Here is a 15,326-nt window from a genome sequence, read left to right as displayed (position 1 = left end):
GAATGGGGCCATTCAGGTCCTCTGAGCCTCGGGGTGCCGCCCCGTGGATGGGGTCACAGTGCCGGTTGCAGGGCCACCATGGGGCGCACAGCAGGTGCCCGGTAAGTAAGGGTGCGATGCGGGTTGGAGGAGCAGGTCCGTGCGGAACCTGCAGGGCTTCTCAGAAGGCGCCCCCGGGAGCTCGTGCGCTCGTCGCGGGTGGCCCTGCCTCGTGTGGGAGCCCCAGGCTCGCCCGGCTTTGCTGGTAGCAGCCTCCCCCTGTCCCGGCAGGTGTTCGGGCCTGCAGTGCCCTCGCTCCCTGGACCTGAACTCCCAGCGTCTGGATTGGATGGCCCCCAGGGAGGAGAGGTAAACAGCACCGGGGGGCGCATCTGCGGAGAATCTGGGCCCCGGGGGCCACGTTGTCCGAATGGCTTCTCTGAGACGGTGTTAACGGGCGGCGAAAGGGCAGTTTAGAAACTAAGGAACCGGAGTAGTGTTGTGTTTCTTAAAAAAGTCACACGTGTGTCCGCAGAGTCCTTTGGGAGCTTGGGCCAGAGTGAGGGCTGCGAGTGCTCGTCCGCGGGGGTCCCCTCTGTCCCTCGGGCAGCGTGAGGTCAGGCCACCCGAGGCCCAGGGCTAGGCAAACCTCCGTCTTGCATGGGTCCTTTCCTGTAAAAACTGCCCATGAAACAGGAGTTTCAGGCTTTCTCCCCATGGAGCCGTGCTGATTCCAGCGGCAGTGTACTCCTCGGGGTTGAGCTGCCGACGCGGAGCAGCGGCGCGCACGCTGACTTCGGTGTTTGTGTCTGTGTTCTTGCTGTTTTGTAGCTTTCGCGCTGTAGCTCGCTGAGCTCGTTATCACGGGAAGTGAGCCAGCATTTTGACCAGGTACCTGTGGCTGGCCGTGTGCACGGGGCTGGTCTTCCCCCGAGGTCGCTCTGCTGCCCACTGTGCCCCGGCTGCTGACGTCACCTGTCGCCGCTCGGCCCTCACACGCCTGAGCGCGCAGCGTCCCTTTCTGTCGGGGTTCTCGGAGGGTGGTGTCGGATATCCAGGCACATCCACGGTCAGGCTGGCTCCAGGATGCCCACAGAGAAGGGACTAGCTCTGTGGTTGTGCTCTTTCTGAACTGAGTTTTTTAAAGGACTAGTCACAGGCGTAGCCTCACAGGGTGTGTGTGTGCGTGCACGCGCGCACATCAGAAGCCGGCTGGGATCAGGACACCCTTATTTCAAAAGCAGAGGTTCTGTTTTCTGATCAGCAGGGGAAAGTGTTTCAGGCCAGGCAGGGTGAGGTGGTGACTGCTGTCCTGTGGTCAGGCTGTATGGGAAATAAAGGAATAAATACTTCAGCTTTTCCACGCGTTGTGGAACTAGGCTTTTCCTGTGGCTCAGCAGAAAGACTTCCTGGGACTTGTTGGTTTGTGACTAGAGCGCTGGGTGTTGTAGCTGGGCACCTGCGGTCTGGGGCGGTCCCTAGTACCTGCTCCCCTCCCCCACTGCTGCGTGTGCATGCCCTGGTGTGACTGTTTCTCTGAGCCCCGTTAAATAATTAAATGTAGTTCTTCAATAAGCGCCTTTGACCTGCTTCTGTGGCGTCTTCGAAAGCGTGACAAACCCTTCCTCAGAAACCGTGTCTGTATTTGCAAGCGCGCCGAGCGGCTGTGCTCGGTCTGGGGGTGAGACGCCCTCCCTCTGTGCTCCCCAGGCTCCCGGCGCTCCGGCGCCCGCGGGGGCCCCTTCTGGGGCCGCGGTGCCCTTCTACAACCTGGCTCAGCTTGCACAAGTAAGTGCCCTCGCTGTCCGCCCGGCCGGCCGCTGCCCTGGGGTGGCGGTGCTGCCCGGGGGAGGGGCTGGGCGCCCCAGCAGTCTCCTGCTGCCGCCGCCCTGGGGTGGGGCTAACCCCTCCCCTGCTGACCTTGGCTTCTCTTCACCTGGTGGCTGGTAGCCTTCAGGCGGGAAATGCTTCCTTTCATTTGTCTCCCTCCCAGGCTCTGACCTGGAGAGAGTGGACAGGAGGTGGGGGCAGTCTTGGGACGCAATAGAGGAGGGGGTCTGCCGGGAGGTCTTGGCTTTACCTCCCCTGACCCAAGGCAGACCCTGCCCTCGTCACCTGGGGTTCCCAACCTCTGGCTCCCTTGGGGTGGGCCCCCGTGACTGCGCCCTCCCTGCTCCCAGCCACCATCCGCGTCTGCAGTCCACAGCTGAGGGGGTCTTCTCTGCTGGATCTTCACATTGCGGATGCCTTCACAAAACTTCCTTGACTTGCACTTGGGTTAGGGTTTTCCTGGGATCCAGAGTAAACGCCTGTGCCCCGTGCCGCCTCCCCGGGCGCTCCCTGCCTCCCCCTTCACCAGTTGGGGCTCCTCAGACCCGGCTGTGGGCGCGGCCTCACCCCACCACCCTGCCTCAGTCAGGGACCTGGGCTGCGCAAGAGACGGCACACACACCTGTTCGTTGAGACCAGTTGTCTGTTCTGCTTGTTCCGCGGCCCCCCTGGGGCCAGCATGCAGACCTCAGTCCTGTCCCTGTTGTTTCAGGCCCCTGCCACCTCAGGAAGCTCAAGGACGGGGAGGATTGGCCAGAGGAAGTACCCGGCGTTAAGCTAGAAAGGCCGTGTCCTGGAGCGGCACCAGGACGGGAGGTGGCTGTTTGCCAAGGGCTGAGGCCGATGGCCTGCGACTCCAGTCTGTCCCCAGATGGACGTGAACGCAGCGACTCAGAAGTGACTTACGGAGCGTTCCAACATTAATTCGACACCTTCAAGATGCTGGATGAACAGTGACTCTTTGACCCAAAGGAATGATTTAAGGATCCACCGTTTGCAGTCACTTAAGGACGTGACACTTAGTGAAGCTGGAGCAATCTTGGCTGCAGGAGGATTTTGCTAAGGCATCTCTCAAAACCTCATGGTGAATCGTTGCCAAATAAAGCCCAGAGGTCCTTTCAGACGCCAGGAGGAGACCGTGCACCTTTGACTCAGAGAGGAGCTCGCCTGCCTGCCCTGTACCCGGAGGCGGTCAGGTCAGCCCCCGCTCCATGTTGTTGAGCCTGGAAGGGTGCTTCATCTCAGAGGAAACTGGGCTTCCTTTAGCAGCAGTTTCATTAGGTTTTGAGAGCAGCCCTCGCTCCTGACATGTGTTTTGTCTCCTGGAGCCAAGACGTGCCCAGCTCTGCGTGGTGTCCTGTGACCTCACCAGGACCAGGCTTCCAGCAGTCAGAGGGACCAGCTGGGACGGAGCTGTTCTGAGTGACGGGTCCAGCGTCGCAGCTGGGACTCCCGGGGTTGGTTTGGGTTTTTCTGTGGGCCCTCCGGGCCCTGCTTCCCGCGGCCGGTCCCGGCAGTGATGCCAGCCCACTGCTGCCTCTCACCCTCACCGCTGCGTCGCTTAGGGAGCTGGTAACATCCTGAAGAAAGTGGCTTGCAGCTGTTTCTTGTCTGAAGCTCCAGAGGCCGACCTTTCTGGCCCCGGACTTGTCAGCGGCTCAGCTGCTGACTCAGCCTGTGAACTGGCACAGGACGATGACCTCCTGGCAGCCTCAGCTTTAAGGCTTCATCGACTGTTCTCAAAACTGTTCATTCTTCTTGTTCAGTCTAAAGGGACTAAAGAAAAGATTTAAATATTTATAAAAATCATTAGGAAATAATTTCTGTAGAACGCTGGGGGACGTGGTTTGTTGGGTTTTAATCCAAGTGTCCGGGCTCGGGTTGGGTGGGGTCAGCACAGGGCCCTCGGGTCCACTGGGTCGTCTCAGAGGGACCTGCAGAACAGTTTCCAGGACGCGTCACAGATGTGTCCCTTTGGGAGGGGCCGGCCTCACCGGCGGGCGGTCTCATGTCCAGGGGCAGAGCTAGTGCAACCCCCAGGCTGAGACCTGCTGGGCGCCGCCCTGCCTGTTGTCTGTGCCCACCGCCAGCGAGTTTTGATTCAAGAAGCTTCCTCCGAGGCGGGAGCTGCTATTTTTCCTAAATGCAAATTGTTAAATAAAATATTTTGCGCTCTCAAGCCCTTTCACCCTGCCTCCTTTTGTTTATTGAAGCCTTTGGGGATCTGGGCCTCCTCTGCAATTTGATTGGCTGCTAGGGCTCCCTGGGCCACTACTTTCTGTCCCTCTGCCAGACCCGTCCGCTAGGGGCCCCCCGGAGAAAGGGGTTCCTCTCCGATGGGCGGTGGGCGGGCCTGATAGGAAAACCCATCCTGAGGGCAGTGAAGAGGGACCGGGGTAGCGCTCTGCTTTCTATGCCCCAGTCCGCCCCAGGGTCCCCCACTGGTCAAATACGGCGACGAGGGGCAGGGCGGGGCTGCGGGGCTGGGGGCGGGCCCGGGGGGCGGGGTGGGGGCGGGGCGCGAGCTACGCTAGTCGGGAGGAAGCCGCCGGCGCTCCCGGCGCCCACCCGAGGGCGCCCTCCGCCCTCGGCCCTCGCTCCACGCGCCTAGGTCCTCCGGCCGCCAGTGGCCGCTGCGGGCACCGGGATCCAGGCCGCCCTGCCCGCCGGTTGCCGGGGAGCGGCCGCCGAAGCCCGCGGAGCTGGGGAGCTGGCGGCATCAAGAGGTGGGGGCACGGGGCGCGATGACCCCGGGCGGGGGCGGCAGTCCTGGAGAAAGTCCAGGGCGGGGATACGGGGCCAGCAGACCTAGGCGCCGAGTGACCCCTGAGCGGGAGCGCGGAGGCCTTAGGCGGGACGACCCCTAAGCTGGGCTCGAGGACGGGGCGGGGCGACCCCGGGGTTGGAGTCCGGGCGCACGGGTCCTTGGCGCGGGATCGGGTCGCCGGACTCCGCGGCGCGGAGCGGGGCGCGGGGGTCCGTGTCGCGCCAGGATCCCGGGCGCGGGTCTCGTCCCCCGCACCCCGTCTCCAGCCCCGCGGCTCCGGGCGGTTGTTACCGTGGGGAGCGCGCAACCGGCCGGGCCAGACTCGCTAATCCTGAGTCAGGGGCCTTCGCGGCCGGGCCGCAGACCCGCTCAGGGTCGCCTGCTCTCGGGGCGGGATCTGCGGGCCGAGCGATGGTGGTGGGCGCGCAGGTGAGCGAGTTAGGGCCGTCTGACCCCGCGGGGTGGGGGTGGGGGGTGAGGATTGGGCTTGGTCCGGGTCTCGCTCCGAGGCTGCGCCTACTCCTTTGCGGCGGGAATTCTCGCTCCTTGGGCCCCTGGCTCCCCAAGTGAGGAGCCGTGCCCCCGCCCATCCCCCCACCCCCCGCAAGGGGGGCTTCCCTCCATCCTAAGATGCTGGACTTTTCACCCGTCTCCTGGGAGGAGCCAGCAGACCAGGATGCCTAAATGCTTGTTCTTGCTCCGCCGCTAATGACCTGTCCGCTCTGTCATGCTGACCCGTGCTGTCCTTCAGGATCATTAAATGGCATCACCACCCCAGTGATGAAGGCTAATTGCAGGGTGTTCCCTTAGGTACTTTCTTGGGACTCCGGACCTTCGGGGCTCCCAGCTATGCAGCAGCAGGTCCTGTGCGAGCCGGACCACCCCAGGCCTGAGGGGGAGCTGCTGCCATGCCTCTGCTCCGCGACCCCGCCAGCCACGGCTGAGCACACGGCCCTGACCCTGGGCGTAGGCAGCAGCACCCAGAGGAGCCGTTTCCCGGGTCAGCCAGGCTGCCCCCAGCCCTGAGGGCTGGCCCCCCGGACTATGCCATCCAAGTTGGCGAGCTTGGGGCACTCAGAGGCCGCCTCCCAGCAGCCCACTCCCCAGGGGTGTCTGCGTCCTGAAGGCAGCATGCTCAAGGGACTGCTTCCAAACAGTGATGAAGAGCCTGTCCCCTGCCTGGGGTCCCCGGCTGCTGGCGACCTTCGGGGACCCGAGAGGAGCCCAGAGCTCCCCCTGGACACCCCAGAGCAAGTCAGCAACGAGGACCCACAGGCCCAAGCGAGACCCTTCACCCCGAAGCCGCCACCCCCGAGGCCCAGGCTGGAGCGGGCGCTATCCCTGGATGAGAAGGGCTGGAGAAAGAGGCGTTTTCGAACCAGCCGTGAGGACCTGACTGTGCGGAATGGGGCCAGCCCCTCGGGGGGCTCCCTGCAGGACGAGACCCCCAGGACCCCCACCCGCAGCGGCTCCCCACCTTGCCTGAGCGCCTCCCTGCAGGAGATCCCCACGGCTCGCAGGGCCCCGGGCAGCGGGGGGCCCTCCTCATGGGGAAACTGTCTTTCCGGGATGATCAGCACGTCCCTGGACCTGCTGCACCGGGAAGGGGCCTCGGCCGGGAGTGCCCCCCGGCTGGCCAGCCTGCTTTCCCCGCGCCCGCTGCCCGCCATGGGCCGCAACGTGGCCTCCGAAGGCCTGCGGACAGCGAACAAGGTGGACCCGGATCATGCCGACTACAAGCTCCGGCTACAGGCCAGGCTGTTCCGTGCGCACAGCAGCCTGGGCCCTGGCCGGCCCCCGAGCCCCCTGGCCTGCGACGACTGCTCCCTCCACTCGTCCAGGTCCACCTTCAGCCTCCTGGCGCCCATCCGTGCCAAGGACGTCCGGAGCAGGTAGGGCCCTGGGGGAGGCGGCCTCGGGCCTCGGGGAGCCCTCAGAGGCCCCGTGAGAGCCGTGGGCAGGCTCTCCTGAGAGCGTGTGTGGGCCATCTCCTCCCCCCGCCCTCCCAGCCACACCCCCCAGCTTCTCCTCCTGCGTCTCAGCCCCCGGGCTCCTGTGAAACGTAGCCGGTCAGGTGCGAAGACCCCTCTGCACGCGGGGCGGGCCTGTTTTCCTTCCTGCTTCTTGCTCTTGTCAGGAGCAGCCCTTCGTGTGCGTGTGGAGGTGGGCCCAGGACTCAGGTGTGTCCCGGGACCCGTGTCCACACAGTCCTTTTGCTGAGAACCACTGTGAGGCAGCCGTGCCCCAAGCACCTGCTGGCACTCTTCCAGAATGGAGAGCTGGATGGGGCTGGGGGGCCCCAGGGGCGTGGCCAGGCTGCCCCCAGGGGAGGGTCCCTGTGGCCCACCTCCAGCAGGGAGGGGCACAGGCAGAAGCCCCACCTCTGTCCTTGATGCTCAGAAGCGCCCCAGGGTTTCCTAACGTTCAGGGCTTGGCCCCCGACCCTGTGGGCAAGGAGGATGCTGGGTGTCCAGCTTCACAGGGCTTGAGTGGTTAGTCCTAATTATCGCCTAATTTATATCTTGAAGGGGAGGCAGGTGCTGCCCCCATCTCCACCTCTGAACCCCCGGCCCTGACCCAGAGCCTCGGGGCACACCAGGCCCAGTCCCCAGGGGCTTCTAGCCCAATCCGCCCACAGCCACCGGCTGTCTGCTGGCCTGTTTTTTCCGGGAGCTTGGGCTCGGGGCCATGCTGTGCTGCCCAGGCTGTGACTCAGAAGTCATGCTGTGCCCTCCCTGCCTGCCCCCACTGCCCGTCCACGCTGGGCCCGGCCCTGAACCTGCCTCTCCGGCCTCCTGACTTGTCGGCGAGGGCTGGGCGGGTGGTTTGAGGCGCGCTTCTGGCCACTGCCCTGACTCCGGGGGCCCCACCCCACCCACCCCCTGATTGATGCCAAGGCCCCCCCCGGGAGGGGGGCGGGGGAGCTCTGCCTCGGCTGCCCCCCCGGCGCGCCCCTCCAATCCAGCCCAGTGACTGTTTCGAGTCTGTGAGCCATGCGGTCTCTGGCAAGTGTTAACCTCTGCTGTGGGGATGAAAAAGCAGCCCCAGGCCACACACACCAACCGCATAGTGTTGTGGACAAAGGAACACTTTGTTCGAGGAGGCCGAAATGTGAGTTTCAGGTCATTTTCCCTTGGCACAAAAATACTTGTTTTCCCCAGCCACTGAAAAGTGTAGGTGATTTCCCTGGTGGTCCAGTGGCTAAGACTGCGCTCCGAGTCCCGGGGGACTGGGTTCAATCCCCGGTCAGGGAACCAAATCCCACGTGCCACAGTGAAGAATTGGTGTGCCACAACTAAAGATCCCGCATAGCAAAGATGGAAGCTCCTGCGTGCCACAACTAAGACCCAGTTCAGTTCAGTCGCTCAGTCATGTCCGACTCTCTGCGACCCCATGGACTGCAGCGCTCCAGGCCTCCCTGTCCATCACCAACTCCCGGAGTTTACCCAGACTCATGCCCATCGAGTCGGTGATGCCATCCAGCCATCTCATCCTCTGTCATCCCTTTCTCCTCCTGCCCCCAATCCCTCCCAGCATCAGGGTCTGTTCCAATGAGTCAGCTCTTCGCATCAGGTGGCCAAAGTATTGGAGTTTCAGCTTCAGCATCAGTCCTTCCGGTGAACACCCAGGACTGATCTCCTTTGGGATGGACGGGTTGGATCTCCTTGCTTCACCAGGCCCATGACAGCCAAATAAGCAAACTATGTCGTTGATTAAGAAGGAGTGATAGTAACCCTGAAAGTGCAGGCGCGAGTCTCAGCCTGTGGGCGGCACACAGCCCGGGCCTGGCCGGGGTCGAGGCCAAGGACTGAGGAAAGGGCCGTGGACTGTGCCCTTGAGGGGCTGCCTTCTGCTCCCCCCTGCGGATGGGGCTGGTTTGGAGAAGGCAGCCCCTGCAGGCAGCCCGACGGGGTCCTCAATACGGGGCAGCCTCAGGGAGGCGCCTGCCTCCTGACATCCTCGAGCTCTTGTCCTGCAGAGCTTGTAAGGACTGGACTCTAACTTCATCTCCTTCCAAGGGATTGGTGCCTATCTCTGCAAGCCAGGGTCTACGGTCTTCTAAGCAAGTGGGAATGACAAGAGCAAGTGAGACGTTTCAACTTGTCAGCTCTTCACATCAGGTGGCCAAAGTATTGGAGTTTCAGCTTCAACATCAGTCCTTCCAATGAATATTCGGGACTGATCTCCTTTGGGATGGACGGGTTGAGCCTGGACGTTTGAGCCTGTGCGTTCCTCTCTGTCGTTGGGAACCTGATCAGTCAGGCACAGTCCTTGTCACGGGCCCAAGGGAAACAGTTTTCACACAGTTGGGAAGGAAAAAAAAAACCGAGGCAGTACTAACAGGCTTTCGTGGATGTGTGGAAATGACATGAGTCTCAGGTTTGTCCCTAAATGAAGTCTCCCTGGCACCTGGGCCCGTGTGAGGCTGCTCTTGGGTTAAGTGGAGACAGGCAGACAGCCCTGTGAGGACAGAGGCCCTGCAAGGACTCTGCGGCGGTGTTTGACTCTTTGCACCGTTTGCATGAGTTACTCTGTGAGAGCCTACGGTGGATTGAACCTGCAAAGACAGAGGCATCCCGGGCAGCCTTTACAAGCTCCCAGGGCCGGATGGCGAGGCAGAGGCCCGAGCCCCGGGGAAGGGCGTGCCCCCCAAGTCTGCTTACAGTCCAGAAGCCCACCTCGACCTCCTCAGCCCTTCCAGGGCCTTGCCCTTAGAGGGTCCCCCCAAAAGCCCCAAACGTCACCTGCCTGTCCCTTCCTCTCTGGAGGCCAGGAGCCTGCGGGTGTCTGTAGAGCCATGGACATGGCAGGTTTCCCTGGACTGCAGGGGCTCTCCGCACTGTGCTCCCCCCGACCCCCGCCAGGGTCCTGAGGCCACTCCAGCTCTGGGAGGGGCTCCCGGCCCAGAGATGTGTCCTGCTCCTAGCCCCTCTCTGGGTCCGTCTGCTGCGACCCCCAGCTCAATCTGGCCCGTCTCCGCAGGAGCTACCTGGAGGGGAGCCTCCTGGCAAGCGGGGCCCTGATGGGGGCGGACGAGCTGGCCCGTTACTTCCCGGACCGGACCGTGGCTCTGTTCGTGGCCACATGGAACATGCAGGGCCAGAAGGTGAGCAGGCGCCGGCCCCACGTGGGACGGGGCGGGGCTCCTTCCGGATTCTTCCCCGGGGCGCGCAGAGGAGCCTCCTGGCTGGCACAGCGTCTCTCGCCCACCTCTCCACTGCTTCACGCGGCACGAATGCTTCGGTTTGCAGGGACGCTGTACGTTCTAGAGCTGTTGTAGGCTAACGGCAGATTTGGAAGGAAGGAGCAGACATTTCCTGACAGCCACCTGGCCTCCAGGTGGCCGTACCCTTCCCCCACCACGCGGCCCTGCTGCTCTAGTTGCCCCGGGCCACTCGTGCGAGTGCAAACAAGCGTGTGGGGACACGGTGCCCCGATGCACACCGCGGGCGGGTGTCCACGCCGTGGTCCGGGTCTGTCTCCCGCCGTGTGTCGCCGTGGTCGGGGCTCATGTCCTCCATCCCGCCTGTGAGCTGGCGGCCCGGAGCGACTGCAGCCAGGGGGCGTGTGGTTCACACGCTGATTTCTGGGGGAGCCCAGCAGGGGCTTTCTCTCCAGCCACCCCATGTCTCCTGGGGGGTCCCTTCCCACAGCTAGGGGTGTCTGCCCCTGCGTGCAGGAGGCTCCGACTCTGGGGCTGGCCACGGGCTTCCTCTAGACGGCGGGCGACCTAACGCCCAGCGGGACCCCTGGCCCCGTCTGGATTGCCTCCTGTTGCCCGTGCGCACTGAAGCGCATCTCAGCATGTCTCATGCGAAGAACGGACGTGGCCGCTTCCCAGGCTGCTGTCGGTCAGGGTGGCGGGTGGGGCTGCTTCAGGACAGGCCCCCCACAAAACCACCCCCTCAGCAGAAGTGCAGGCAGGTGCCCGGGCTTCTGGCTCTGCTGTCCACGGGGAGCCCCGGGCCGTCCATGGCCTGGCCTGCACCTGGGGCCCGGGGCGCCTGGGCCGCCGCTGGTGGGGGCGTGGAGACCGCCTGCCAGGTGCCCACCTCCCTCCCCGGGGCTGCTGTGAGGGCAGAGGTGTGTGTGGGGGGGTCCCCTTGTGGGCAGCCAGGCCCCGGGGCCAGAGGCAGCACAGTTGCTGTGTGTGGGCCCCAGCAAGGGATGGAGGACAGGCTGAGGGAGGGGTGGGCCGCCTGCCCGGGCCAGCGGCTCACCGTGTGTGGTCAAGGATGCCCCGGAGCGGAGCCCCCGCTGTGGGGCCCCTGCAGCCCCTGCCAGCAGCTGCCTTTCCGCAGGAGCTGCCCCCGAACCTGGACGAGCTCCTGCTGCCAGCCGAGGCTGACCTGGCCCAGGACCTGTATGTCGTGGGCGTCCAGGAGGGCTGCTCCGACAGGTAGGGCCGGGGTCTCCCCTGCTGCTTCCCCACCGGCTCCGCGTCCCCGACCGGCCGCTCCCGCGCGGTCCTGTGAACCGGTCTCGGTCCTTCGGCCGAGACCCCCATGTGAGGGGTGACATGGGCTGTGGTCAAGCCCGGACTCAACCGGGATTGCTTTCTTCTTGAGTGGGGACGCACAGAGTTTAAAAGAAACGGGACTGAGCGTCTTGTAAATAGACAGCTGCTCCGGGCCCCGCGCGGCGCGGCCCCTGAGCATCAGCGCTCACCCATCCTGGCCGTGTGCTCAGCTCACCTGGTGATGGGCAGGGTCGCGGCAGAGACCAGCGGTAGGCACCAGCCTGGCCGGAGTGGAGGTGCCCGGCCTGCTCCAGACCCTGGGGGGAGGGGTCTGGGCTCCAGGTGGCCCCCCTCCCGCCTCCCTGGGCTCCTGCTCTTGGCCTCTGGGAGGCAGCGGAGGACCCGTGGCCGTGACGGAGACACAGGAGGCGGCGCAGGCTTGCCCTCGAGCTGTGCGGCTCTGACCGCCCCCACTGCCCCGCAGGCGGGAGTGGGAGACGCGGCTGCAGGAGACGCTGGGCCCGCACTACGTCATGCTGTACTCGGCAGCCCACGGCGCGCTCTACATGTCCGTGCTCATCCGCAGGGACCTCATCTGGTTCTGCTCAGGTGGGCGCCCCGGGTGGATGTGCAGGCTGGGGGCGGGCAGCCTGGCCGGCCCCCGGGGACAGCCTGGGTCAGCCCTGCTCCTCCCGCGCAGAGGTGGAGAGCTCCACGGTGACCACCCGCATCGTGTCCCAGATCAAGACCAAGGGGGCCCTGGGCGTCAGCTTCACCTTCTTCGGCACCTCCCTGCTCTTCATCACGTCCCACTTCACCTGTAAGTCCTTCACCTGTGGCCCCCCTTCACCTGTCCTTCACGTGTAGGCCCCCCTTCAACTGTAGGCCCCAGACCTCTCGAGGGGAGGGTCACGGTGCAGATGCTGGGTGATAGACCTTGCTGGGTGGGGGGTCTGTCTCGGACCGACCCCCAGGCACCAACCTTGGGCTCAGAAATCTGCCTGTGGAGAGGCCCCACCCTGCTGTCCTTGCAGCTGGAGACGGGAAGGTGGGTGAGCGGCTGGTGGACTACAGCAAGACCGTCCAGGGCCTGGCCCTGCCCAAGAACGTGCCGGACACCAGCCCCTACCGCTCCGACGCTGGTGAGCAGCTGTACCCTCCCCCAGACACGGCGACTTCCCTCATTCTCTGGGTGGTTTAATGGAGAGGAATGGTTAGAGCTTTGAGAACCAAGGCCAGAAACGTCTGCAGTCACTCACCAACCTGAAGCAAGGTCTGGCGCCAGGCTCCCCGAGTTGTGACCCCATGAACCCAGAAAGATGCGGGCACCCCCCCACCCCTGCGCCTCCCTGGCCCTGAGCCCCAAGGGGGTCCTGGGCTGCCGCCTGCTTCCGGGGGCGTGCGGGAGTATCCTGACCCGGAGTCGGGGTGCAGACACACGGGGAGAGGGGGGCGGGTCTCACACACCTCCCTGCCTCTCATGCCCCAGCGGACGTCACCACCCGCTTCGACGAGGTCTTCTGGTTCGGAGACTTCAACTTCCGCCTGAGCGGGGGGCGGGCGACCGTGGAGGCCATCCTGAGGCAGGACCCTGGCTCCAGCGTGCAGGCCCTGCTGCAGCATGACCAGCTCGCCCGTGAGATGCAGAGAGGTGAGCAGGCCGGGCGCTGCCGCGGCCGGCGGGCCCAAGGGGCGTGGGGGTGCTGGCCCTGAGCCGCCACCGAGCCGGGGCCACGCCCCTTCCCAGGGTCCATCTTCAAGGGCTTCCAGGAGCCGGACATCCACTTCCTGCCGTCGTACAAGTTCGACGTCGGGAAGGACTCGTATGACAGCACCTCCAAGCAGAGGACCCCGTCCTACACGGTGAGCCGCCTGCCTGCGGGGCTGGGGAGCGGGGGCCGGGCCCCGGGGGCTTCCGTGCGAGGGGACTCTGCTGGAGGGCAGCGAGGGAAGCGCGGGCCGGCCCCGCCCGCCGCCAACCGGCCCCCGGGCCCGCCCGCAGGACCGCGTCCTGTTCAGGAGCCGCCACAAGGACGACATCTGCCCCGTAAAGTACTCCTCCTGCCCCGGCATCAGGACATCCGACCACCGCCCCGTGTACGGCCTGTTCCGGGTCAAAGTGAGGCCGGGGAGAGACAAGTCAGTACCCCCCGGATGCCCCCGCTCCCGGGCCCCGGGCGGGGGGCAGCCTGAGCACACAGCCTGGCCTCGGCATGTCCCGATGCCCTGAGGAGAGTGGGGTTCTGGGCGCCCCAAGGGGACATGGCTGCCTAGGGGGTCAGAAGCCAGCGTCAGGCGAGCGATGCACCAGAGGGTGGGGACCTCGCCCACACCCCGAGCCAGCCAGGCCTCCCAGACACACAGCCCCCAAAACAGCTGGTGGGCGGCGGGGGCCACCTACCATGGGGCCGGCCTGGCACAGGCGGGAGGCAGCGTCCCCCGGCTCCCGGCACACGGCAGCGGGTTGGCGTGCGGCTGGTAGGGCCGGGCGCAGCCCCGGGACCCAGGCCTCAGCTGTGCCCAGCCCCTCCACGTGCCGCCCGCCTGTGGCCGACACCCAGGAGTCGGGGCTGGGAGGACACTGCCCTCCTGATGGCCCTTCCTCCCCAGTATCCCACTAGCTGCTGGGAAGTTTGACCGGGAGCTGTACCTGCTGGGAATCAAGAGACGCATCTCCAGAGAGATCCAGAGGCAGCAGGCACTCAAGAGCCAGCACGCCAGCGCCATCTGCACCGTCTCCTGAGGGCGTCTGAGGAAGGCCCAGGTACAGGCTGTGCCCAGGACGGAACCAGCACGTCCCCGCAGAGCCCCCGCTCAGGCTGGGCTGCGCAGGGCCGACCCTGACCTCCCCGCACTGTGGGGGTCGTCAGCGGCAGAAGGACCGCGTCGGGCTAGCCAAGCGCAGGTCACGCGCCCTGCGGGCAGGTGCCCTAACCTCCCGTTAGGTCATCACGTGTGCACGTCCAGGTTCATCATTGGAAGCAGCCTCCCCGCCCGCCAACCCAGACCCAGAGCTGTCCTTCTGATGCCCAGTGGCGGGCAGGGGGCGCTGCTCAGGCCCATGAACTGCCTCGCTTTCCCCTCTAGCCGTTGGGTCCATCTGCTGAGGTCACGGCAGCCCAGAGCAGCAGGAGCGTGAGGGACCACTTCCGGCCCAGAGCAGCCGCTGGAAGTGTGGGGTGTTGCCACTTTGCTGGCCGAGGCCACCCCGTCTTTTTTTCTTAAGTGATTTAGAGCCCGTTACTGCCTTGTGGCTTACACCCCATCTCATAAAAACAAACAAAAAAAAGGCGTAGACTTTAAACGTGGGAAAATCTAGGGGTATTCAATCTGGTCTTTCAAGTTATTTATTTTTCCATATTTATATTTTTAAATAAATGCATATATTGAATCTTAAGCTCTTTGTGGCCAAAGATTGGGTCCTAGAAAGACCAGTTTTGCACACCTGTTCTTGCAAGGCTCTTGCGAGCACAGGCTGTCACTGTGAGCTCAGGGGCAGCTCAGCCTCACCTGGCCCCGTCCCATGTTTGCGTCTGTACCCATGCTCGGCCCCAGGTAAGTGTTCTCCACAGATCCTGTTGAGTGACGTTAAGTCAGTTCCAACCAATACTGTATCCAACTTTCATTAGCTTCAGCTTCCAAGATGTGTCTCCATTTTAAAGCAACACACACCCAGTCTTTTGATACAAATTCAGAAAATTCCATGAATGAGAATGCGCGGCCTATCCCATCTGATTTCTGGAAATTCTTCAGACTGGATATATAAAATTTTGATGAAAAAATGTACCATTGAGCTTTAAATCAATTAACAGGAAGTCTCCTGTTATACAAATTTTTCTGGTAACGGGAGTCACGATGAGTAGGGTTTTATGGATTCTTTCTCCGCATTTTCTCTGACACAAATCATGGAGAAATTAGTGACACCGGTGTGAACTAGTTTCGCTTGAGACTGAGCTTCATGTCCTGGGCCAGGGGAGGGGTGGGCGGCAGGGGGAAAGGGGTCACTGCACACATTTCATGGGTCCACAGCGAAGCAGTGTATTTTATGAAAGCCGTTAGACTTACGTGAATGGGATTTTACTTGGAAAGTTAGGTTGAAATTCAAATTAATGCAAATGAAGTTGACCAGGGTCTGCAAAATAAGCTTCATAAAGAACTGAAACACGACCGCGTGTGAGAGTGGTTTCTAAAACCTGGCTCTTGCCGTCTCAAACGTGCTGAGCCCTGCTGCCAGGCTGCCGCCAGGGCGTGGGCGTGGACTGCCAGCCAGGCAGTCCCTGAGGGTCAGCC

At 63.6% G+C, this 15,326-nt stretch overlaps 2 protein-coding genes across 18 annotated transcripts in view; both read left to right on the top strand.

Moving 5' to 3' along the window:
• Positions 1-3,988, top strand: part of SEC16A (SEC16 homolog A, endoplasmic reticulum export factor) — a 30,901-nt gene extending 26,913 nt beyond the window's left edge. For 4 of the 15 annotated variants that reach the window (XM_043470043.1, XM_043470051.1, XM_043470049.1 and 1 more), the window contains 4 exons: positions 268-348; positions 811-870; positions 1,690-1,767; positions 2,522-3,988. In XM_043470043.1, coding sequence (XP_043325978.1) covers positions 268-348; positions 811-870; positions 1,690-1,767; positions 2,522-2,590 — 288 coding nt within the window. In that variant the 3' untranslated portion in view covers positions 2,591-3,988. The remainder of the gene's footprint in view (positions 1-267; positions 349-810; positions 871-1,689; positions 1,768-2,521) is intronic. The other 11 variants (XM_043470054.1, XM_043470044.1, XM_043470056.1 and 8 more) reach the window with 8 other exon arrangements.
• Positions 3,989-4,406: 418 nt separating this feature from the next.
• Positions 4,407-14,831, top strand: INPP5E (inositol polyphosphate-5-phosphatase E). Of its 3 annotated transcripts, none has more exons than XM_043470072.1 (11): positions 4,407-4,535; positions 5,387-6,468; positions 9,560-9,683; positions 10,879-10,976; positions 11,521-11,645; positions 11,737-11,856; positions 12,071-12,178; positions 12,526-12,687; positions 12,784-12,899; positions 13,039-13,133; positions 13,647-14,831. In XM_043470072.1, exons 2-11 carry the CDS (start codon positions 5,621-5,623, stop codon positions 13,777-13,779), a joined length of 1,929 nt encoding a protein of 642 aa, XP_043326007.1. In that variant the 5' UTR covers positions 4,407-4,535; positions 5,387-5,620; the 3' UTR covers positions 13,780-14,831. The 3 variants fall into 3 exon arrangements, with proteins under 3 accessions (XP_043326007.1, XP_043326008.1, XP_043326006.1); XM_043470073.1 differs by having other exon boundaries at positions 13,039-13,155; XM_043470071.1 differs by having other exon boundaries at positions 4,409-4,535; positions 13,039-13,175.
• The last annotated feature ends 495 nt before the right edge of the window (positions 14,832-15,326 follow it).

Source organism: Cervus canadensis, chromosome 5 (genome assembly GCF_019320065.1).
Source record: "Cervus canadensis isolate Bull #8, Minnesota chromosome 5, ASM1932006v1, whole genome shotgun sequence".
NCBI classification, from domain to species: domain Eukaryota; kingdom Metazoa; phylum Chordata; class Mammalia; order Artiodactyla; family Cervidae; genus Cervus; species Cervus canadensis.
Note: the sequence above shows the minus strand (reverse complement) of the source record. Positions and strands in the feature narration are given on the sequence as shown.